General features: G+C 47.0%; 2 protein-coding genes across 3 annotated transcripts in view; one reads left to right on the forward strand and one right to left on the reverse strand.

Moving 5' to 3' along the window:
- LOC135911264 (SERPINE1 mRNA-binding protein 1-like) overlaps positions 1 to 24,135 on the reverse strand; it is a 53,639-nt gene that overhangs the window by 17,146 nt on the left and 12,358 nt on the right. The window contains exons 3-4 of one of the 2 annotated variants that reach the window (XM_065443465.2): positions 12,159 to 12,350; positions 4,403 to 4,474 (exon numbers count right to left, since the gene is read on the reverse strand). In XM_065443465.2, the coding sequence (XP_065299537.1) occupies positions 4,403 to 4,474; positions 12,159 to 12,350 (264 nt within the window). Of the gene's footprint in view, positions 1 to 4,402; positions 4,475 to 12,158; positions 12,354 to 24,135 lie in introns of both variants that reach the window. The other variant, XM_065443464.2, reaches the window with a different exon arrangement.
- LOC135911262 (tigger transposable element-derived protein 6-like) lies at positions 21,523 to 23,713 on the forward strand. The gene has a single exon (XM_065443462.1). The coding sequence runs from the start codon at positions 22,011 to 22,013 to the stop codon at positions 23,559 to 23,561; it is 1,551 nt and encodes a 516-aa protein (XP_065299534.1). The 5' UTR covers positions 21,523 to 22,010; the 3' UTR covers positions 23,562 to 23,713.

Consider the following 24,135-nt stretch of genomic DNA (forward strand, 5'->3'; position numbering starts at 1 on the left):
GCTATAAAATTACTAATATTTGATATATCAAAATAGTATTCCTACCATTATGTTCCTTATTAAAAAATTAAATTATAGGGTTTTACGTGCCAAAACCACTTTCTGATTATAAGGCACGGATTATGTTCCTTATCTAGTACCCAGGCATGTGCCAATACGAATTTCGTAGCGCATTTTTCCCCCTATGTGTCTGCAAATTATGAACAATGAATTTCATTTATCTTCAAAACTAAATCGCCTATTGGAAAAATAATTACATATTTGAAATCAGCACAAATGTCTTAACAAGAATGGAAAGTTTCATGAATATTGATGGAAAACATTGTGAACATTATTTGAATTAGTATCCCCCCTTAAAGAAGCGAAAGTTTCATTCTTGCCTGGTTGGACCCCAGTATCATCCTTGATCAATTTAGTATTCAAGCATTTGCCGTAATCACCATGAACATGCGCTGAAATGTTTTTTCTCGTTTTCTCAAAACGACATTTTTGATGGTAATGTAGTTTTGGAGCGACGATATCTCTGGTTCTACTCATCTTATTGCAATAATTCTTTTTTCGTCAGAAAGGTGGGCAAATTGGGAGTGCAGTAGGCCTAAAATGTGAACAAATATCGTAACAGAAATTTTGAAAAAGTAATAATTTCTCCAGCGTTTCACTAATGCCTTCTGCTTACAAAAGTTTGACATGCTGCAACTTCGGCATAAATCAGTTTAGAACATTCATTCTTGTAGCACTGCAACCTCTGATCATTCAACATCATTTCGATGTGCCACCCTTTGAGGGTCGAATTATTTTGAAAAAAACTTTCCCGGGAGGTCAAATTATTTTATTGCGGATATTGAATGTACAAGATATATAAAGTCGGGAATAAATAGTACAAAAAATTAGGGAACAGTATTTTGGTGTCGGCATCACTCAGAACTGCAATATGTTCAATAGTATTTTAGAGTGTGGTACTCCTTGAAACACGAGTCTCCGCGCAGCCGCAGAGAGCGAGAATACCTCATGAGCGGCGGTGATAAACGAGCTAAGAGCCGTGCCAATCAAGATAGAAATCAACTTCCGCCGCCCCTGCGATAGCGTGCCGACAAAGACAAAAATCACGTTTCGCGCGCCTCCGTTGCGGCGGAACCGAAGCCGCGAAAGCGCGTTGCCGCTGAGAGCGAGAATACCTCGCGAGCGGCGGTTATAAACAAGCTAAGAGCAGCGCCAATCAAGATAGAAATCAACTTCCACAGCATTTGCAAGAGAGTGCCGACAAAGAGAAAAATGACGGTTCGCGCGCCTCCGTTGCGATCACGCGGCGAAACCGAAACCGCAAAAGGGGTGTGGCCGCAGTCAGCGCGACGCGCTGAAGCTTGAAGTCCGATCTCTTTATCTCCCCAAGAAGGTAGCACAAATTTCAAACGCTTCTTGTAAGACCTAAGAGGTGGCAGCACCTCCCAGTAAGCGTGAATCGTCATTATGGAGCGAAATTTCAAACGGAGGGTCGAAACCGTACCCGTACGGCAAAGACCTTGCGGGACAGAAAACCGCCGCCGTACATGTACGGCAAAAACCGTCAAAGGGTTAAGCCAGCATTGTAGAGACAACTTGGCTCCAAATTAGTCCATACGAAAAAACATGAATTGCTTATATTTTGAAAAGTACTTGTTGCATGGGAAAACCAATTGAATATTTGAAATCAGCATGTCAAAATACAGAAGTGATGGAAGTTTTATCAAACTGTGGCCACAAATAAAAAATGAAAATTTAAGTGGGGTGTCCCCCCTTAATTTGAAGATCTGAAGTTGGGGGGTCAACATATAATCGAAACCAAAACATGGCACCCCCAAAACAGCCAGACCAACGGGAGCTACAACGTAGTTACAACTTTATGTTTGCTCTATGGCCCTACCCATAGCTTTTCGCTATCCCGCGTGTTTGCATTTCGGAAGGGTTTTTCAACATTTGAGAGTTTTACAGTGCACGCAACACTTATAGGGGGTGTTGATAGTTGATGGAAGCGCCGCTGTTCCCATTTGCGGCGGCACCCTCAGAATGGCGGCACTTGCAGGGAGTATCGAGAGTTCATGGAAGAGCAGACACCGCTCACGGGTTTCTCTTTCCCTGTTGAAATGCATTGGTTTGACATGTTCGTCTTGACTGCCCGCTACATGCTACTTCCATGTTTCCTCAGTCATCATGAGTGCTCCAGGTCCACTAATCGTTCGGCACTCATTCACAGCAGCGTTGAAGAGGGCTGCCATTCTTTACTCGGAAGACACAAATCACTGCGCAGCGGGCCGCAATTTCGATGTTTCTAAACGGGTGGTGCGAGAGTGGCGACTGCAGCGAAGCGAAATTTTCACCCTGTGACGGCAAGTAAGAAATTTCCCACGTGCCGAAGTCTGGACGCTTTGCGGAGCTGTAGGCTAAGCTTGCAGCGTACGTCGCTGAAATGCGTGATCGGCCCCTGCCAGTGAAGTGCGATATGGTCATGAAACAAGCCCGGACCTTCGCCTTAAGTTTAAGGTTCTGCTCCGCCGTGAGTATGAGTGGCTGGCGGCAGAAGACTGCGAAATTACGCCAACCGGACCTGTCAAAAGAGCCTCCCTGACAGCTGTGTGTGGTTCGGTGCATTCGGCCTGGGCTGCTGTTCCACAAGATGTTGTGGTGCGGTCATTTGCCAAATGTGAAATTTTGCTGGATGGCGACGCGCTGTGGGACCACAGCAACAACGACCATGGCAGCGCTAGTGAAGACGAGTAGTCCAGTGACCATGTCAGCTACTAATAAATTTTCGTTATCGAATGTGCCCTCGGGTATGCTCTCCCTTTTTTTTATTTTTTTTTTCCTGTCATGCGATATGGGGGGGGGGGTGACTTACAATCATGTAAATACGGTAAGAATTAGCTCAGAGTAATTAGCGTACTTATCAAATAATTACAGTTGCATCAAGGTTATGAAAAAAGAAAATCTTTAGCCTGTAGCTCAGTTACCGAAAAGAATGATACTAAGTTTGTTTAAATCTGTTCATGGAAACTTCCTCAAAGCTTTTGTAAGGTAGAGGCACTTCAAAAAAAAAAGACAAAGCTGAGAAAATCGTGTTCGAAGTTTCAAGAACATTTCCGATTTTATCTATTGAGCCTGTAAGAAAAATAAAAGGCTTTAGATTGAAGCTCTATTCTTGGTGAACAAAATAAAACCAGATTTATTAAAGTCGGTTCAGTCAGACATGACCAAAACATGCGTACTGCAAAGGCATGTGACAAAAAAATGAGTCACTTCACGGTGTTCAAACAAGAAAGGGGGTTAACCGAGGGGCCCGATTTTTATTCGTCATTTCATAAGAAGCCAATAAAAGTGACACCAAGGACAACATAGGGGAAATTACTCATGCTTAATAAATGAAATAAACAATAAATAATGGAAATGAAAGCATATGAAAAACAACTTGCCGCAGGTGGGGAACGATTCAAGAACCTTCGCATTTCGTAAAGCATAAATACCCGGAAACGTAAATACCCAAGAAGGGTGATGGGAAAAAGGCACCACGGTAGCTAAATTGGTAGTGCATCAAATGCGAAATGCGCGATCGTTGCCGCGACACAGACAGCGACGGCAGCAGCAGCAGTGACGACGAGATTGGCAGTGGCCCACCTTTGACACCAACCCCGACATTCACGCAAAGTACACCCTTGCCAATAGAGTTGCTCACCGATTTCATGCACACTAAATTATAGCCTCCAGTGTTCGCGCAGCCGCTGGGCGTGATGCACATCGCGGTTGTGAACCTGTAAATTCCTCTAAAGCAAGTGCAGATTTCTATTTTAGCGCGCCTGATGCTTGACACGCTCCTTAGAGATATAAATTATTGTTTGAATTTTCAAAGCCTACTTTCTACAACGGCGATTGCCTCCAAGCGCAGTATGAGGCAAGGCATTAGAGATTTTTTCAAGCCGCTCTAAGCCTCATGTTTCCTTCTTTTGGGGGGAGGGGGGTGAGCGAGACTCTTGGACCTTTTTATTTTTCGGACTGTTTTTCTGGCACTGTGAGGAATTTGTGAACCTATTCTTTCTATTTTCTTGAAAAAAAAAAAAGATACAAGTTAGAATTGGGTAAACACGATCGTCGATTTTCTACAATGAAAATAACACAAGGCCCGAGTACAGTGATACAAATCCATGACATCACGGTGAACTGGTGCGGGATTTTCAAGGCAGTACTGCCATCGGCCAGAAGACTAAAAAATTCTTCTGGAATATCAAGCATGTTCTCACAGTAAGAGCGACTGTTTTAGTATTGCGGAACAACAATTTACTAACACAGCTCAAATCATTTTTCTCTTCTGTGTCTTTTAAAAGTGTCCTTGTTCATTCTACCAATCAGAAATCTGCACACAGCAGACGACACTCACTCCAAGTCATCGTTGACTGTTCCCCAGTTGTAGGACCCTTCGCCACCTTTCTTGTCCACAGGCTTCACTCCACTGAAAACAAACATGCACGTGCTATCAGCACACAAGCCAGCACATACATGTTAGCGAAATTACCAAACCACATGCAAACGCATCACAATGTAGCGCCTTAACAGCTATGCATGCTTTCTCTCCACATTTTCAGTTCTTATAATGAAAAACACTAAAGTCCCAAAGGAGCACAATGAATTATTTATGCATTTCTTATTCAAAAAATTTGGTTCAAATATTGCCCACAAAGATGCCTCATTTCATCCCACATTTTTGTTGTGAAATCAAAACTACTTAAAGAGGGACCACTGGTTTTAGAGACAAAGAAATCGTGAAAAAAAAAAACTTTTGAAAACGGTATTTTTGGCATTTCCAACTATTATTCTATCACTCCCCCACATTTTTAGCATTCTAAATCAACGTTTTAGCCGTAATATAAATTTTTGGCACCAGTATTGGCCAAATATGAGCCAAAGTTTCCGTAAAGCGCTTTTTCCACAGCGCGTGACGGCCCCCGCAGTTCGGTCGCGCCGACCCGTACATCGTTTGAAAGAGCAGTCCCTCGTCTTCGTTTTCCCGCCACCAGCGGCTCCGTCCGCACATTTTGAGGCAATTCCGCTTCAAAAAGATGACCCAATGCATGCTGTAATTGGTCAACAAAGGCACGTGACCCTCAGCTGGCCATGCCATTGGCTAGACTGGTGGTGTCTGCAACACTCCGCAACCGCTGCGCACATGCCGTGCGTGTAAACGAGGTTTACCTCACTGACAGTCATGTCGACCTAGACTTTAGCTTCGCTACGAAGTTCAAATTTAAAAGAAAAAGAAAGGAAGAGCACGCCAGCGTACGACGTAGAGAAACGACACTTCGTCGCGCCGTTTCCCGACGACATCAATAAGGCGTGTTTATAGTCCGTTATAGGCACGGGGGGCGAGCATCGCTCGACATGGGACGCGGAGTTCGCTGGCTGCACTAGGCTGTACCAGTGTGTCAAACTATTGGTCTGACGATAGACACTGTTCTCGCCAATGTGGCATAACCTGTGCACCCGCTCACGCTACGTCCGACTATATTTAGCCCGCCCGCTCCCGCAGTCGAGCGATGCCAGATATACTGATGGTGTGTTCGGCCTAGTCCCCCGAAGCGCTCCCGAGAACAGTCGAATTTCATCGACATTTCAGCACAATGCTACTATTCTGCAGCGGCGTATTGACAGTGAAGCTCAAGGAAAACTTCAAGCATTAGCGTCAACCCCTGCTACTGACCGAAAATCGGAACTACTAGATCATGTTGACGACACTGCTGCCGGGACAAATGAGATGCTGGCTACGTCTGCCGAGCATGCATCTGCTGAAAACTTGCAGCGGGTGCTCAGAAAGCATCACCGTAGTGACACTAGCCGCACTACATTCCTGGGGGCTGCTAACGCAATAGCACTTGTGTATATATTCAAATATTTTGTCCATTATAAAAATAGGCTCATTTTGTTTTTTCAAGTTTTCTCAGAATCTAATTGTGTTTTTTAAACTTGCAGAAGTGCCATCTCGGTCTTCAGGGCACACAGAACCATGATTTTAACAGCAGCATGTAGCTACATGTGTGTACTACACAATGTTAGGAGCAGATTTCTTTAATTTCACTTGTGTAAATAATGAAATCTGGCTACTAATTGGACCACGTGATTGCTATGTCTGGATATCGAACTTCAAATTGCTGTGAAAATTCGTAATACCTGCAATATAAAAAAGTTGCACTACAGTTGTGTTGCTTACACTTTGTAGTATCCAGCCATATGTTTTTATGAACATTCTGGCTGATACTCTTCTAACAGTTGTTCAGACAAACAACATTAAATTACTTAAGATATCTGGAACCACTCGGTCAACTTAAGAAGTAATTATATTTTTGAAATCTGCATGAAAAACTGTCTAGGTGTCAATTTTCATTCAATTTAGTCAAAAAATAAAAAATGTTTCTAAACCCCTCTTCCTCCCTTAAAGGAGTACTGACACAAAAATTTGAAGTCGAGATAACTTGTGAGATCGATTTACTGGGTCACACACACATCGTGTGTAAAATATCAGCGGCGAATATCGCTTAGAACATATTTAAAATCAATTTTAAAGTATGTGCGCGCAGCCAACCGTAAAACAGAGCACCTCGCGACATTGACATCACCCGGGTCTGTAAATAGCCAAGAAAACGCTACGTCATGTGGGTATGTCACGAATTTTCGTTGGCTGCCATGCGGCTTTACAGCGGGAGACACACGGTCCGATTTGGTGTCCGATCCGGCATCCGACGCGCCGGAACGGCAGCCGGAATCGAGGTGTTTTGCCGTGCCGAAGCGCCGGATCGGACGTCCGGCGTGCGACAAACCGGGCAGATTTTCATCGTCCAACGCGTCCGACAACCGCACCATCGTCTGGCCGCAGTCAATGACAGTGCGGCTGGCATGTGACCCCTCCACGGAGGCAGCGCTGGCTGGCCGGTTTCTCGCAGTTTTTTTTTTTTCCTTGCCTGCTGCAGTTTGTTTCCGACACGAAATAGTTACCAGTTCAGTAAAATTATCTCGACGTGTGCCTGTTATTCAAAGCAACGCCTAGTACACTAGGACTAAGCTACTGGCGAGATCAGGAGACGCGACGCGAGGGCATTTCGCGGGCAGACAGCACACACCGACCGTCTGAGCGAGGCTGCTCGCTTTGTTTGCACAATTGCCCTTCGCAACGACTGCGTCGAGTAAACCAATTGTATGTAATTACGGGCAACCTAAGTGTACAGTGTTAATTGTTTTGGCAAACATAAGCGCTCTTCGACGAGCTCGGGTTGGATCATAAGCGCCGTCGGCCGTGGCGTCTGCCTAGCTAGGCCTGCCGGCCCTGTCGCTGGCTGTTAGCGGAGTCGTCAGTGGACGACGCGCCGTCGTGAAGTGTTCTGTCACTCGCAGGGGCATAACGTTAATGGCAGTGTTCGCGTAAAGCGACGCAGTGTTGTGGAGAGTTGTCTATATTGCATTTCTCGACGTGGCTCTGAAGTCAAGCTGGAGGGCTGGATCTGGGCGGAGCTTACGCGCCGCTCAATCTTTCGGATGCACGCACCGTGTGTCCCGAATCATCGTATGCCGCATGCCGGAGCATGCGGCGCCGCACGTCGGATCGGACGCCGAATCGTACCGTACGTGTGTCTCCTGCTTTACACGTGCTCGCCGTCGCCGGCCGCAATATCCGAGTCGCTGCTCTCCAGTGGGTCCAATTGAAAGTGATTGGCCACGTCTAATACGGCGGAGACTCCCACATGCAGGAAATCGTCGCCGCTGGACGACGAAAACGAGGACGACGACGACGATGATGGCGAGGACATGGCAAACCACGTGCAGGCGTAGCAGACGACTAGCAACACGAAGCTCGCGTGCCGGCGCGCCGCACGCTGGCTGCGCGGCAGAGCATACGTCATGGCTTTTTGCGAACACGTGACCACTTTGTTTACACTCCCGGTGGACCGTTTCGTTGCTCTCTGAAACCGAAACTTGGACTGGTCGCTACAAAAAAGACTGCAGATAATTACCTGTCGCGCTCTGAAGTAAATAAGGTCTCGTGCCGTGATTACTGGGTCATTAACTACTTATTAAAGCAAAAAAAATCATATGGATTTTTTTTGTGTCAGTACTCCTTTAAGGGGGGACATGGGTTGTGGAGATTATTTCCTGCATCTTATGGATCTTATGGCCAAATCTGATGAAAATAAACAAGCTTAGTTAGTTTTTTGTGCTGATTTCAAATATGCAATAATTTTTCTTGTAGGTCCATTAGTTCAGGAGATTCACAGTGCTGCCACTCTATTGTTTGCGGAGACAATGGAAAAAAAACTGCTCAGCAGAAAGTGAATATTATTGCATAGCTAGATACTATAATGTACAATAACTGCAATGCTGCAAAAAGTTTTCAAATTAGATTCTAATTCGCCATTCTGCAGGTGATCAAAATTCTTTCCTTGACCTAAAGCTACCACATCAAAAGAAAATTAATAAAGTGCAAATGTACACGTGCACAAATTTGAAATTCTGCTCTCAGCACTTTGTAATATGCAGATTAGGCTTTCTGCTACAGAAAGAATTACTGCTCTAGCTGTTCTAGATAATGAGATATCACTCCGACAGTCTAGTGAAGTGACCCAAAAACATGTTTTGAGAAAAGTGAGAAAACGTGGAAAACCCTATTTTATTTACAAATTTACGGCTGGAACAGCTCAGTAGGCACCAGGCATGTAGTCCTGCTGACTCCCAGCCCCTGTGTGCCGCTTTTTGAGGGACTCGCGCAAATCTTCTGACGCTTTGCGCTTCTTGGCTGATGCTGCCATTCGACGCCTATCTTTCTCGGCCATGCGGGTGCAACTTTGCTCGCTTGGATTAAGGCATAATTCTCTCATTATGTCCTTTGAGGCCCATGCATTGCCTGCATTGAACTTTAGTACTGCCTCTGCCACAGCAGCCTCCACCATGAATAAAGAAGCGTGCCTGTCTTTTGGCGCCAGTGCCCAGATCATCGAATGCAGGCTTTCATTGTTATTTTGCGTTTTACCACGCTGGCAACGTTGCAGCAGTTTCTTGTCTGAAAGACGTTCATAAATGGGACGTAAAGCCTGACAAACATGAGGAGGAAGCTTTCGAGGATGTTTTGGAACCGGCTCACCCTTGGCCGCTGCAGCATTTTGCTTGCACCAGGAGTTTGGGCCTGATGGACAAAGAGTGTGATTAGCCACATCATCGTTTGATGTCACGTGATGATATGTGGCCATCACTGCATTTTGAGTGGCATCTACGTCTCCTTTGTGGGTCTTCAGAGCCCAACCATAGTAAGAGGTTAACTTGGAGATTAAGTCTGCTGTCAAGCGGCCCTTTCCACCAAGACTCTCATGTCCAGGGCCTCTATGTTTTGCCACCAAGTTGCGCAAAGCCGTCCCCATGCGCTTTTGCACATGATTCACACAGTCCTCTTTTTCAATCGGGATATACCCATACACTTCATCATCTTGTAAAGCGAGATAACTGCGGCTGTCCCCGTCACAAAGCACCGTTGTATACCGCAGATTGTGCCGCTCCAATGAACGCCTGAAAAGAATGAGGGCAGCTTCCACTTCCATCTCTCCAGCTTTCTTATTAGTGTTCTTTTGACACTTGTGGCCATTCTTCCAGGCTCCATAGGAAGGGTCACTCTCCTTAGGCCCCGACTCGCACCCAGCACAGAAATTGCTCAATACCACAAAGTCGAGCACAAGTCCGCTGAACAACTCGATCACAGTGCCGATGCCGATATGGGACGTATGACCGCGGGTCATCCATGACCCGTCGTACGATACCGCGATGTTCCCAGTATGACCTACGTTCAGTTCCGCGTAAAGTTCGCGAACCGACCGCGCGCAGTCGCTCGTCAGATTACGCGCGGCGCGATCGGCCGCTGGCGTCAACTTCGTCTTCACGTAGCTCTGCCACGTTTTCGTGTGAAGCGCCCGACGGCTGATTCCCATCAACGAGAAAATGTCATTGAACGCAGTCTGCCGGTTCCCCGTTGCCTGCATGGCACGCGTAGCCAAAACGTTCACAGCAAAAGGTTTCATCCGTTCAGCACTGTGAACGCGCGGCGAGCTCCACACCGACACAATCTCTCCACAGTTCGCGCACATAAAACGCAGCTTCACAGCGAGTCCGTATTCCCGCTCGTCCCGGACGATTTCTAAAGCACCATTGCAGATGTTGCAGTTCGCAAACGCTAATAAAGTGTTCACGGCACTCAAATCCACAATTGTGAACGTAGTCCCATCAGGCGGGCGAAGTGCATCGTCGGTACTGTCACCCACGAACTCGCGTTTCCTTTCCGTCGCTGGAGCGGAAGACAACTCCGATAGCTTCGCTTTGGCTTTCGCTTCCTCCTCCTCCAGCTCGGAGGGTTGCCGGTAGATCGTATCTTGCCGTACGCGAGAGCTGATCGAAGGGTCCGCGGCAGACGGACTTGTCGCAGTATCCGCAGCAGCGGATGCGGTCGTTAGGCCTGTCGTTGCTGCATCGACGATTTCGGCATCGGATGCTGAGGTAGTGGCGTCCTGGGCGTTTTGCGGTGTTGAGCAGCGTTTTTTGAAGTTTTCGGTGAGCGTCCGTCGCACTTTTTTCGCACCAAACTTGTGCCGCGTTCGAAATTTGCGCTCCGTTTCAGACATCATGTCGACACTGGGGCAAGATGGCGCACCTCAATGCGCGGCCAGCGCGGCTCCAAGCGCGGAGCAGACGATGGCCATGCAGCTCCGCCAATCGGGAGGCAAGCTCAAGTCACGTGCACCGAGTGACGAATAGGATGACGTTCTAGTACCTTTTTTTGCCGCGTATTTTCTAAGTGGCCAATGGCCGAACGGGGCCCGTTCTGGCGGGAATTTGAAAGAGAAAAGTCGCCTCTTTCAGATGAGACCAAGATGTCCGCGCTAGCACTACTGGAAGAGCAGGCGCGCGTTTCGGAAAATATGCCGTTTCAGCGCAAGTTCCGCCTGAAATTCAGCTAGTACATGTCGTATAAGGCGTCACTGCGGCTAAAATACTGATGTTATCGGGATGAAATTAACAATGTAGATGCAATAATAGCTGTACACTCCAAAAATGCAATAAAAAAATATCGAGTTTTTTCGCGATTTTTGGTCGCCACAACCCGTGTCCCCCCTTAAGTGGGTTCAACTAGGATTACTACTAGCTGGACGAGTGGAAAAAAGAATTATCTTGCCGAGTTTCAGCATTGCGTACAGAGTTCCTAGCTAAATGTCCTTGGCCAACGCTGAAAACAAGGGAGCAAGCACCACTGGTTTCAACAGGAACAAAGGAGGAAGAAGAGCTTTGGCACATGATGCTTTTCCGTGGAAGCACGGTCAGAGGAGACGGGCCCATGCAAGACCTACTCCAGCTCCAGTGGTATCACCCACCCACGGTTCACTTGTGACGAGAATGGTTTGTCCAAGTTCCGAACAAAGCCATATGTGGCACTTTGACTATTTTGACTGGCGGAGGGGAAATGCCCCAAGGAGGCGACCATAACTAAACAACGGAAACACTCTCCTTCTGCCTCTAAAGTTTAAAAAATAACTAAATGATGGGGTTCTACGGGCCAAAACCACGATCTCATTATGAGGCACACCGCAGTGGGGGACTCGGAAAATTTTGACCACCTGGGGTTCTTAAATGTGCACGTAAATTTAAGTACATGGGTGTTTTCGCATTTCGGCCCAATCGAAATGCAGCCGCCATGGCTGTGTCTACAGCAGGAATTTCCCAAGCGGTTTTCCTTCTCAGCCTTCTCCCATAAGCAGAACCAAAGGATGTACCACTGTGTCAAGCCCCATTATTTTTTTTCCTTTCCCGCGCCGTTGCACTCCCCGCATTGTACAGTTAGTCATGGCGGGCGACACAGCACGAGCTGCGAAGAGGCACTTGTGCGTGTGAACATGACTCCTTCTGGGAGCAGGCATCCTCAAGAGAGAAGCGCAGAGTTGTTTGGTTTGAAACGAGCTGTTTTTGAGGTGTGCGGTGCTATATACTTTGCAGTCACATCGTCAGCACGTCATGTGTACGCCACGCTTGCTTGGTAAAAATTGCAAAACCTGCCATTTTTAAAAGCGGGAAGAATGAGCAAGGACAGATTTGGCCAAGCAGTAAGCTTTTCCACTCACCTGCGATCGCTGCCACTCTGCCGTTCGAATTCCCGCTTGCCACGTCCGTCGTAGCCTCCCCGACCGCCAAAACCACCACCCCGGCCTCCCTCGGGGGTGAATCCACCGCGGCCGCGGCGGGGAAATCCGCCCCGACCTCCGAGGCCACCGCCCCCACGGCCAACTCTCCTAATTTCACCATCGCCACGGTCCCTGCTAAGAGAGAAAAATGCAGAAATCAGCACCCCTTGCAACTTCTAACCGAAACATCCCAACCATTTTGACTCAACGACACATAACTCAAATAGAGATCTTTCTACTCATGAAATGGCTCGCCTCCACAAAGTTTGCCATCACAACAATATATTTCTGGTGCCGACTTTCGCCACCATTGCACTCACCCACCAACTCTCATAAAATTGACCACCTACAAGAGGTTGATGTCCCTCGCTGTAATACGGCAACATCGTCACGTGCTTTCTTTCCAAAAACCTCATTAACATGGAGTTGTGTCCCATAACCAGTCAATCACAGCCCTATTCAAATGTTATACTGAACGTGTTACACTGCTTGACTGCTTCATGATTTTGTACTGATCAACATGTATTGCCTTAGTTATGTTTGTGCTTTTTATCTTGTGCGTGTTGCACAAGTTTTTTATTTGTATGTTTTTATTACTTGCCTCACTTCTGTAATGCATAAACCCCAAGGGTACAAACAAACTGGCAAGCCATTTCAGCAAGAGCTCAATTCAGCACTCATAATTATGGCTAGTGTGGACTGAAGAAGGTTTCACAGGGGATGTGGCTTTCCAGATCAATTTCCTTATTTCTTTATGAATTTTGATGGAAGTTGGCAAGTGTTATTGGTATGCTGCGACATTACCCTAAAGATCTCAAAATTATCTGTTCTTTTTTTATTTACGCTTTTTTTTTCAATTGGGGCTTGTCCCAAGCCTGAATGACTTGCAAAATGCTATAGAAGACTCATTCAAAGCACTACGCATTCCAAAATGAATGGTTGAGGACATGACATTTTAACTGCCAAATTCGCAAATAAAACATACTTGTGACTAAAGTACTTTTAGATGCCCCCCCTTTCGTTATCGAAGCGAGTGCATCGCACAGATTATATTTAAACGCGACTACCGGTATAGGCTCCATGTCAGAATCGGGTGGCAAAGTCTTCAAATTCATTTGCGAGCTGAAGTTCCCGCGTGTACAGTCAACGATTTTTCGGACCCTCTAGGGAACGTATAAACGTCCGAAAATTCAGGCGGTCTGAAAAAATGAAAACATGCAACAAAACACACCATCTTTTTTTTTTTCTCGGATCTAGAGGTAAAGGGCGATGTAACAGGCTTCCAAAACCCTGCCACAACATCAATGAAGTGTCTATAAAAAGAGGCGTTCAAAAACTCTGTATGCAGCCGACTGCAAGTTTATTATGTACATGTGCATCGCCGGGCAGCCGGCAGCAACTTGAAGAACGTGTTGATTGTTGTTTTGACGGCATTCCGGTTGCATGCGATCATATTCGCCTCGATCTGAGCAAGGGTCATGTCAGCACTGTACACCGATGAAAGAGTCAACAGTGCTCGCGTCAACTCGGCGCTTGTAGGCGGCGCAGGCATTGGCTCCTCATTTTCAACATCCGAGTCTTCAGAATCCCCCAACAACCTGACGGACTATTTCCTCGTCAGCTGAGCTCGTTGTCAGCGTTAACAAACTGTTCAAAAGTTATTTCCGTGGGTATGGAAACCCCAGCAGCGCGGAGGTCGTTGATCACGTCGTCTGACGGTACTGCTTTCTGCGCTTCAATGCCATCAGCGAGGACGACGAAGACGGAGTGGGCGCCATCGAAGGCAAGCGAAATCCTAAAGTTGCGAACAGTGGAGTTCGCTGACGAGCGTCGAAGCACCTAGGCCTAGTGTCGCAGAGCACACTTGACACAACAGCATAACCACACGCCACGCTAGCCAAAACGTGGCCTGCGCAAACAAACAAACAAAATGGCGCCGCTCCAGAAACTCCGCGGCGGAAGTGCGGCGATGAACATAGCCAGCGTGGCCAGACCAAATTGGTGTGCGATGGCTAGATTCAACTACTTGTGGTTCAAAGCGGTGATATGTTTCGGCTGCAAATGGATTTCCTTCGCAAGGGCGCTGCACGAAGAGCCAAAAAGACCGTCCGTCCGTCAAAAAGTCCGGAAAATTGGACGGCGGGGGGTTCGCGCGTCCGAAACTTCAGATGTCCTTATACACCGCCACGAAGACGTCCGAAATATCAGGCATGTCCGAAAATTCAGTCGACTGTATATACATATGCGTATATGACAGTGCAGCTCATCCACTCTTGACGACTCGGCCTTTTGACCCAGCACAAGATGGAAGTACCCCGTGTCTCGTCACCTTTCGGGTGAGAGAAGTGAGCAATTCTACCATTATTTTCCCCCTTCTCATTTTAAGGGGGGGGGGCTACTTTGGAGACCGAACTTTATTTTTTTTTTAAATTTCGGATGAAACTTTCAGGGTACATTCACACTACCGAACTATGAGGGACTGCAAAGTTTCATGAAGATGTGTTTATTAGTTTCAGAGTTATTGAGGTCTAACTAGGTGATTCATGTATATATGCCTGAGGAAGAGCCTGGAGAAATGCCAGGTCATCATAGGAAGCTGAAATTCACTGTGATGGTCCCTTGATAGATACCCCAGGGGCTAAAGAGCCCTTTCCTTTAACTTCCCCACCAAAAAATTTCAAGACAACTTTGAATTTGATGTAGCCAGTAATGACCCCATTCATCAAAAATTAATTGTTTATTATAAATTAACTGCACCAGCTTTCAAAAAAAAAAAAAGAAGCCTGTTACCCCCTGGCAAAGTCATTCAGAAACAGAATTTAAAAAAAAAACGGCATACAAATCTGAAAAGCGGTTCTTGAGATATCGCCTTCCCCAGCACCAGTACTAGCAAAAAAAAATTCCATTCCGAGAAAACAGGCCTTAAAGTTGAACACGTGCTTTTTTTTTTATCTCGTGCGGCTTTTTTTAACTCTTGCAGCTCCAGGCGCAGTCAATGTGTCACATTTTCGACTAGCGACAGCACAGTTCCGCCGCTGAAAAGCGCCGACGCAGTCGGCACTCGCTGCGGAAGATCGGAAGTTCGATGCTCGTACAAGGCGCATATTGCGCTCCCGCGCACCGAACATCTGCACTGTCCTGGGCTTTGCCGGCATCGCATGTGGCAAAGCACTAGCGAAAAAAAAAAACTGACAAAATAATCTAAAAGTTAGCGCAAGGCGATGAGCAGCTCGCAAGCTCATGTTGAGGGGGACGGAGCAAGGGGCAATAAAGACGATAAATATTGATAAATTATTGAAGCAACTATTTTGAAAACAAAACATGTCACTGTGTGCAGTGATGCACAATGAGCGTAACGAAACAAACGGTGTAAAAATATTCATAACGGTGGCTCAGATATTGGCTTTGCAAGTTGACCTTGGTGGTAGAAAAAAGTTTTGAAAGGTGTTTTTGGCCATGTTTATTCGACTACAAACCACCGGCCTTGTAGTTGCAGGTGTCAGGTTGATCTGTTGGCTTCTTGAATCTTTTATGCTTTCCTTCATGGGCTTTCTGTGCTCTCTTCTTGTGCAAGGCATCTTTCTCAGCCGCTCGACGGAGTCCATGTCCTGCAGGTTTTACGCCAAGCGAGGTGCAAAACTCCGTGCAAGCTCGAAGGGTGTTGAGGCGACACACTGCCTCACTCACAGCTGTCTCTACAGCAATCGGGGAAGCATTTTTATGTTTTGGCATGATCGACCAAATCACGGAGTGCAGGCTTCCCGCTGCGTTTCGAGTTTTTTTCCTTTACAACATTCCAGCAGCTGAGACTCAGAGAGACGGTGGAAAACTGGCCACATGGCCTCAGCTACATGCAGTTTCATTCAACCTACACTTGTGAGCAGGCTGCGGTTCCTCTTTTGCTTCTGCTGCTCGATGCCTACACCAACTTGTCGGGCCCAAACAGAGCTCGTGGTGCGGTTCTTCGTCTGTAGAGGTGACGTGATGAAATGTTGCCATGACTGCTCTCTCCATGTCCTTCACATTCTCGCTCCCTCTCAAGGCTATTCCATAGTAGCTTGTCAGCCTCTTTATGAGGTCTTGTGTCAGCCCCCCTCGACCACCCAGTGGTTGGTCTCTACTGCTCTTTGTGACCAAAGTGCGCAAGTTGGTCCCCATCCTTTTCTCAACGTGATTTACACAGTCCTCTTTAGAGAACTGGATAAACCCATAGGTTTGGTCCTCACGAAGCGCCAAGTACGTCCGGCTGTCCCCATCGCACACAATGTTGGTGTAACGCCGATCGTTCTTTGTCAAGGAGCGACGAGAGAGCTCAAGTGCCGCCTCCACCTCCATCCTGCCGGATTTCACGTCCGTGTTCTTTTGACATTGATGCGCCTGCTTCCACACATCATAGTCACTGTCACCTGGCTTTGGCCCCAACATGCACCCATGACAGTAGTTCGAGAGGACTACGAAGTCCAGCACCAAGCCACTGTAAAATTCAATCACAGCCCCTACACCAATGTGGCTGCTGTGACCCCGGTTCATCCACGTGCCATCATAAATGACTATGATCTTATGGAATGTTGGGTCCATTTCTGTGTAGACTCTTTTCACAGCTGCAACAGCATCAGTGCACACGTTTGTTGCAGATTTGCTTGCAGCAGGCCTGAATTTAGCTTTCAGGTGCCCCTGAAACGTCTTCTGATGAAGCCCCCTGTACGAAACATTCATCACAGACCAAAAGTCTGTAAGGGCAGTGGCACCCTTCCCTATGCTCTTGATTGCTTGCATGGACCTCAGGTTCGCCTCAAAGGCCCGGCTTCCTTCTCTTGGCGACGACCACTGTGTTTCCAAAGCACCGCATGCTGAGCAACGTTAAACCATCTTCACGGCAAGGCCAAGCCTGGTTTCCGGCACTAATGCTGTCCCCAGCTGGAAGCACTGATGGCACGGTGTTTTCCTGAAAAGTGCATTCACTGCAGCAACTTGCACAAGCAAAAACTCACTTGAGTCCGTCGCCACCCAGCATGCTCCTCCAGCCATCAACCCTATCTTCCTTTCGGTTGTCGGCTCAGAACCAAGTGACGCGCGGACAGTGGCAGCGGTCGTATTCAACTCCTCTGACATGATGAATTGTGGCTCAAGATGCTACTGTGGTGCGGCCGTTGCTGATGCATAGTTTGTCTTCATGGCTGGCAGACGCACACGCTAGGACCGCACTTTCGTCGTCCATCTCGGTGACGGCGGTGGCACAACCGGGGTACGTCGCGGTGCATTTATGGCACTTGGAAGGCCCGAAAGCATCAGAAAAAATCGTTATCAGTTCGGTATCGTCACCACTGGAAGATAAGGCTGTAACAGCCCGCAAACTGCCCGGCAATGCGTAGACAGTCTCTCTTGCAAGCTCGTGCACGGACACATCTCTGCTAGGCCTACTTATCCTTCGGATGTTCGATGGGCTTGCGCTTGCGGCTGCCGAAGCGGTGCTTGGTAGCGAATTTCGTTGTCCACGTCCACCCAGTCATGCTCGAAACCAGCAAATGAAATAAAAAACTCAAATCCGAATAAAGCAATGAAGCAGCGGCGTACCTCGAGTATCCAACACATACATAAAGGGGCAGCGGCCATCGCGCGAAGAAACGGGAGAAGCAGACGCCGCAGCAGCTCACTTCCAGGCTCGGCCAATGGGGCGCCTCATAGAACGCACGTGATGGAGCACGCCAATCAGCGGCCATGACAAGCAGCTCCACCACCTTCACACTTTTTTTTTTGTGCTTGCTCTTCTATCAGGAAATGAAAGAGAGGAGTCAAAAGGCGAAGTGCGCTCTTCAACGGTACGAGCATGGCCGCACCGCGTACTGCCGTTCCGGAGCTAGGGACGCTCGACAACCGCAACTTTTCCACCGATTTTCACAAAATTTTCGCTATATTGCCTTATGTGTATATTTATTTATGGTACTTAGCAGTCGTTTTCAGCGGAAAAACTTGAAAAAATTATAGAAAAGGGGTCAAAGATTCGAAATCTGCAACTTTCTAAAAAGTGATTTTTGGGTCGTTTTTCCCGAGTTGATCCCCGCGTCCCCCCTTAAGGGGAGACACGGGTCTTCTGGCCAAAAAAATCTTTAAAAGACCGACTTTTTGTAACAATTTTTTTCACAATCTAGACGTCCCAGAGAAGCTATTGCTGCATTAATAAAGCGTTCCGACGAGTACTTATTTTGTTATTGGACTCTAAAGTAAGCTTCATCGCCACTTTCGCTCACGAACGCCCCTCAAAAAGAGGCGAATTCAATGCCTTCGTCTACGCCAACCGTTACCCGCAGCGCGGCCATTTTGGAATCATTCGAAAGCTGGATTCTTCTACATTCTGTTTTTAGCGGAAAAAGGGCATAAAGTCTGGCTACTATGAAGGCACACGCTTACGAAAAAAGGGGAATACTCGCATGGCATTGGCGCGTTTGTACCACGTGGGGTAAATCCTGATCTCTGATTGGTCGACCGGGAGTTTCGTTTCTCCGATGCGAGACGCCATGTTAGACGTGGTTTGCACGCAGTCTAGTGCACCGTAGCAACGCGACGATGGCTGGCGGTCGACGGAAGTTCGCGACGCCTCATGCTTTTGGGAAAAAACGCAAGCGACGTTCTCGGATACCCAAGTGGCGTCGGATGAGTCGGCAGTGACAGCAACCAGCACAGCGACATGTGCCAGCGAGCGAATGGCAGCAACCGAAGCTGCGGCCGCGCACGGGTGCCTGCGGCCAGCAACGCACCTCGACACGCTTCTCATCACAGAAGCCGCACAAGTTGCAATTGAATGTCGCGCGGAGGAGGAGGAACGACAGAAGCTGTATTCGTTATCAGCTACCCGCCGCAAGCTGTCACTTATCAGAGATCACCGGAAGCGGCGGCGAGCGAGGCCGCGTTTACGATTCTGAGCCTAGTGGCTCTAAATCGCCTGCTTTGGTGCGCGAAATGTGAATTCTGCCATGGCCCTTTGAACGTGTTAAAGGGCGACTGGGAATATGAAGTGGCCGTGAAACTAGCGGTGAACTGTGCCATTTGCGTTGACATAAGCACCAGATGGAGCTCACCAAAAAGAGGGGAATACAGGCTGAAAAAGACCAGCACCGGCTAGTGGCGTCTGACAAGAAGCACGCCAGAGCAGAAAACTTCATGCATGCCATAAATAAGAGGCGCATGAGAGAGAGCGATGGTGATTATGTGCCTGGTGGCTTCTAGTGCAAGGTGGACTTGAATTTCTTGCTGTAATTGCTAAGAATAAATCTAGGTCATGTCCTGGAACTTCGCTTTGCATTTTCTCAAAAGCTGCATTTTTCCTATGACACGGGCTGTTGCCCACGGTATCTTTTGATGTAATAGTCCGATTTCAATTATTCTTGTGGCATTCAAAAGCTTATGAGTTTCTACACACAATAAAACTAATAAAATATGATATCCCTTATGCTAGAATTTTTTATGGGGCAATACAACAGATAAGAATTTTGAGCTTCATAACCACCACATTAGATATGGCAATAACTTTTGTAACAATAGAGCTAAAATTACAGTGATGGTCTAATTGTGATCTCCGATTGTTCTAGAATGTGTACATATAAAATTTTCTCTGATATTCAGTGGTAAAATTGTTGATTAGTTGGGCAAATTGATTTTCAGAAAGTATTAATTATCTCAAAAACTACTTAAGATAAGAAAAAATTGATTGCATATATGCTTCTAGCAGGCTAAGTATACCTTGCCTGAAAATTTCATTTGTATAGGACAAAAATTTAAAAAAAAATCAAACACCAGTGTCTCCCCTTAAAATAGGTTGATGATGATGACTCAGACACTTAAGGTATTTTAAGAACCAAACTTCGATTCAAGTCATAGCTTTGCCACCTTTAAGTATCGATTAAATTGTAGAAAGTTCATACTACAGAATTACGAAGAACACCTTGGTAGAGGGCTTTAGACTGGCTAACTGGGGTTATTGTAGCCCTTTCTCCACCGAGGATGAAACAGGCTTGTCATGGAAGTTTGTACAGTAAAGCTACAAAATTGAATAGATGTTCACCTTTACGATCCAGTTTGGCTTCACTGCACTGGTTTCTTTTCTCTTACTTTAATTTTTTTGACGCATTGCATGAAAGGAGGTTAATAAATTCACACACTCACCGATGAATATAATCGAATTTGAGCACCATGTCCTCTACTGCCAGCCAGTTTCCCAAAATACTCGTGATCTGGCAGTTCTGGCTAGAAGTGGTTTCTAATAGCACTGCAGGCAAGCCAACTTTGCATTCAGTTTTTCGGAATATCTTTTTTTCAGACACTTATTGCCAAAAATATTTTCAGAAATATATCTGGCTTTCTCTTTACATACATATTTTTGTTTCAATTAACAAAAACAATGGTATATTGAAGTGATTTTCATGGAACCTAATTGATAGCAAAAGGGCATTTTAATGGTGCACCTAAACACAAGTGGTCTTGCATTTGACCCACATCAAAACATGGTCACCGCGGCCAAGTATTGAAGCTGCGACCCTGTCGTGGTCAGCTTGTCCCTACTGTACCCTTGGGAGGCAGCCAAAGGAAGCAGCTACCTCCCTACACAAGCAGGCTTGTCAATGTGCTCCCAAAGTGCACAGGCAGGAGGCCATTGTGAGGGCCACCACGCCTTTCAGTGTGCCTCGGGAGGAACATGCACGAGCAACACACTAGATGACGGAAAATTGCACTCAACCGCCCTAAACCGGAAAAAATGCAGCTGAAAATTATCACAATCGAGTGCGGTACCGAAACTGCATTCCCAGCATGTCCGAGAGCTGTCATTGCTGCAGTGAACACAAGACAACAGGCGGGTGACACTGACACTTTTTACTAGTAACAGCAAGCCGTAAAAATGCTCAGGATGTTCCAAAAACTTGGTTCCGAGTGAACTGCTGAAGCAGCTGGAAGTGTGGCCACCATCCTGTGTTCAATGGCTCCGCAGTCATTCAAGAAATTTAGAATACGAAGGGGTGGCACAGAGAATGGCATGTTGTGGTCCATCAGCGACGACAAACAGCTTTCCAACAGACATTTACTGGGACAGATGTCCATTGTGTGAAAGTAAATCCTGCGTGTCATGTTTTTCAATTAGAATAGACTGGAGACTAATACCTGTGTTGCTTAATGAGAGCAGCATTCCGGGCAAGTTGGTAATCCATTACTGAAGTTTTATTGGGCCACAGAAAAGACAGACATAAGAGAAGAACACACCCAAAGCGCTTGGTGTGTCCTCTTACGTCCGTGTCTTTTCTGTTGCACAATACAGTCAAACCCGACTATATCGAACCCGTTTACATCGAATTACCCCGTATATCGAACAATTTATGAACATTGTATTGCTAAAATGAGAATATATAGCAAAAAATACTAATATATCGAACAAAAATAGCAGCCGCGCTTGATATATCGAACTTCAAGCCGCGCAAAACTGCTCCAGAAGTTGGCTTTCCCGCGTGGCGGCCGGGCGAGCTGCGCCAACATCCATCCCCCCCCCCCCCCCCACTTGGCCAAAGTGGTTTAGCCCAACAGCGCTCGCACGGCGCTGCTATAAATAGAGTCCCAGCGCTGCTCTCGCTCCCTCAGACAGCCACCCAGCCACCCCTAGCAGAAGTGGTTCGACCGCGCACTCTGTTTACTCGCAGCCACGTGCGCCTGCATTCTGGTTATGTGACTCGCGCGACTGCCATTGCGACTGCTTTGTTCCGTGTGCTTCGTTGCTTTGTGGGAGCGGTGAGCTCGTCCGCTTCGTGAAAGATGGCTGCTGTGAAGCGACAGAACCTAACCATATCTTCAAAGCTGGAGATCATCAGAAGAGTTGAGCGCGGAGAAAAGAAGTCGGATGTCGCCGCAGCGTACAGCATCCCCAGAAGCACGCTGAGTACGATTTTGAAAAATAAGGCCGACATTAGGGCTAAGGCGGACAAGAGGCCTGCTGCTACCACCAGCGCTCGACGAGTACGGACGGCTGCATTTGAAGACGTAGAGGCTGCAGTGTATAAGTGGTTTGTTGACGTTAGGTCGCAAAACATCCCCGTTTCTGGCCCAATGATCGAACAGAAAGCAAAGGATTTCGCTTTCATGCTGAACAGACATGACTTCAGAGGCGGCTCAGGCTGGCTGCAGCGGTTTAAAGAGCGTCACGGCATTGTCGGCCGTGCTGTCACCGGTGAAAGCCGCGCTGTAGATCTCGGCAGCGTGCAAAAGTGGATTGATGAAAATTGGAACGACATTAAAGCAAGGTACCATCCTCGTGATATATTCAACGCCGATGAGACTGCTTTATTCTGGCAAATGCTTCCGAACAGAACGCTGGCCTGTCGTGATGACAAGTCCCACGGCGGGAAGGTCAATAAAGCCAGAATATCCGTGTTGCTCGCCACCAACGTCGACGGGTCAACCAAGCTTCGACCGCTCGTAATAGGAAAGAGCAAATCACCGCGGTGCCTAAAGAACGCACTTTCTGTCCCGGTGTCTTACAGATCGAATGGGAAAGCTTGGATGACAAGCGAACTTTTTGGCAAGTGGCTCAAGTCCTGGGACGACGACCTGGTAAGCCAAGGCAGAAAGGTCTGCTTACTGGTTGATAACTGCTCTGCCCACCATTGCAACGTCAGCGTCAGCAACATCGAGCTTCGTTTTCTTCCGCCGAACACAACGTCGGTGCTGCAGCCTTTAGACCAAGGTGTCATTCGTGCACTGAAGGCAGGCTACAGAAAGCGACTTGTGCAGAGGCTTTTGCTAAACCTCCGCACTGGCCGGGAGCTGAAAATTGACCTCCTGGGAGCAATAACCATGCTGAATGGGTCATGGAACGACGTCAAACAAGAAACAATTCAGAACTGCTTCCGTCATTGTGGACTCTCTGCTTCCGGCGAGGCTGGCGCGAGCTCATCAAACAATCACCATGAACCCCTGGATAGCGGTGAACCGCTGGAGGAACTTGATGAGTTGTTTAGCCAGCTTGCCGAGTTCCCGGGTGCTGTTTGTGATGGGACTGCAGCAACAGACTTCGTCTCCGTCGACGACGATGTTCCGACAACCGGAGAGCTCGCTGACGAAGACATCATTGCCGACCTCACTAGGGATGCCGCCGGCGACAGTAACTGTCAGGATACGACGAGTTCGTACCCGCCATCGTGTTCCGACGCACTTAACGCGCTGAGCGTTGTTCGCCGTCACTGTGAGTCAATAGAAGGCTGTGGGCTCAGCTGTTCTCAGTCGCTCGATAACGTTGAGAAGTGCATGCTTAATAATGCTTTCAAAATCAAAAAGCAGAAGAAGATCAACGACTATTTCTCGCATTAATAGTCCCACCGTACATGTTTTTATCAAATAAAGAATGCTTTTTACTGAGGTGCGGTTTGTACATTGCCAAATTTGTTAAAAGTTGTATTTCGAATTACACGATATATCGAAGTGATTCCCGTTTTTTTACGAGTTCGATATATCCGGGTTTGACTGTAATACTTCAGACCTGTGTTACATAGACACACATAACTGACATCAAGGCCAATGGGAATTGAGTTTTAACAGCTGTTCAACTGAACACTTCACTGTCAGTGTCAGAAGGAAAAATTTCAGTTTAGTCACGCTCCTCCAATCATGCAATCATGCTTCAAATGCATATAGAAAAAATTTTTCTGAATAAAAATGTGCATGTTTGCACTGTTATTTTGTCAGCCAATAACGTTAACACAGCCTTTTAGATATATAAAGAAATTGCCCCGTGCATAAGCTTTCCAATACTATCGTCAAAATACAAAACTGAACTGTCGCACTACTACCATTGCCTGCCTCAGTTAACGGGGGAACGTGGGTTCTAAAATGTGTATTTGTGGTTCAATTTGATCTAAAGTTCTCTGTTCCGATCAGTTTTTCA

This window comes from Dermacentor albipictus, chromosome 9 (assembly GCF_038994185.2).
Source record: "Dermacentor albipictus isolate Rhodes 1998 colony chromosome 9, USDA_Dalb.pri_finalv2, whole genome shotgun sequence".
NCBI classification, from domain to species: domain Eukaryota; kingdom Metazoa; phylum Arthropoda; class Arachnida; order Ixodida; family Ixodidae; genus Dermacentor; species Dermacentor albipictus.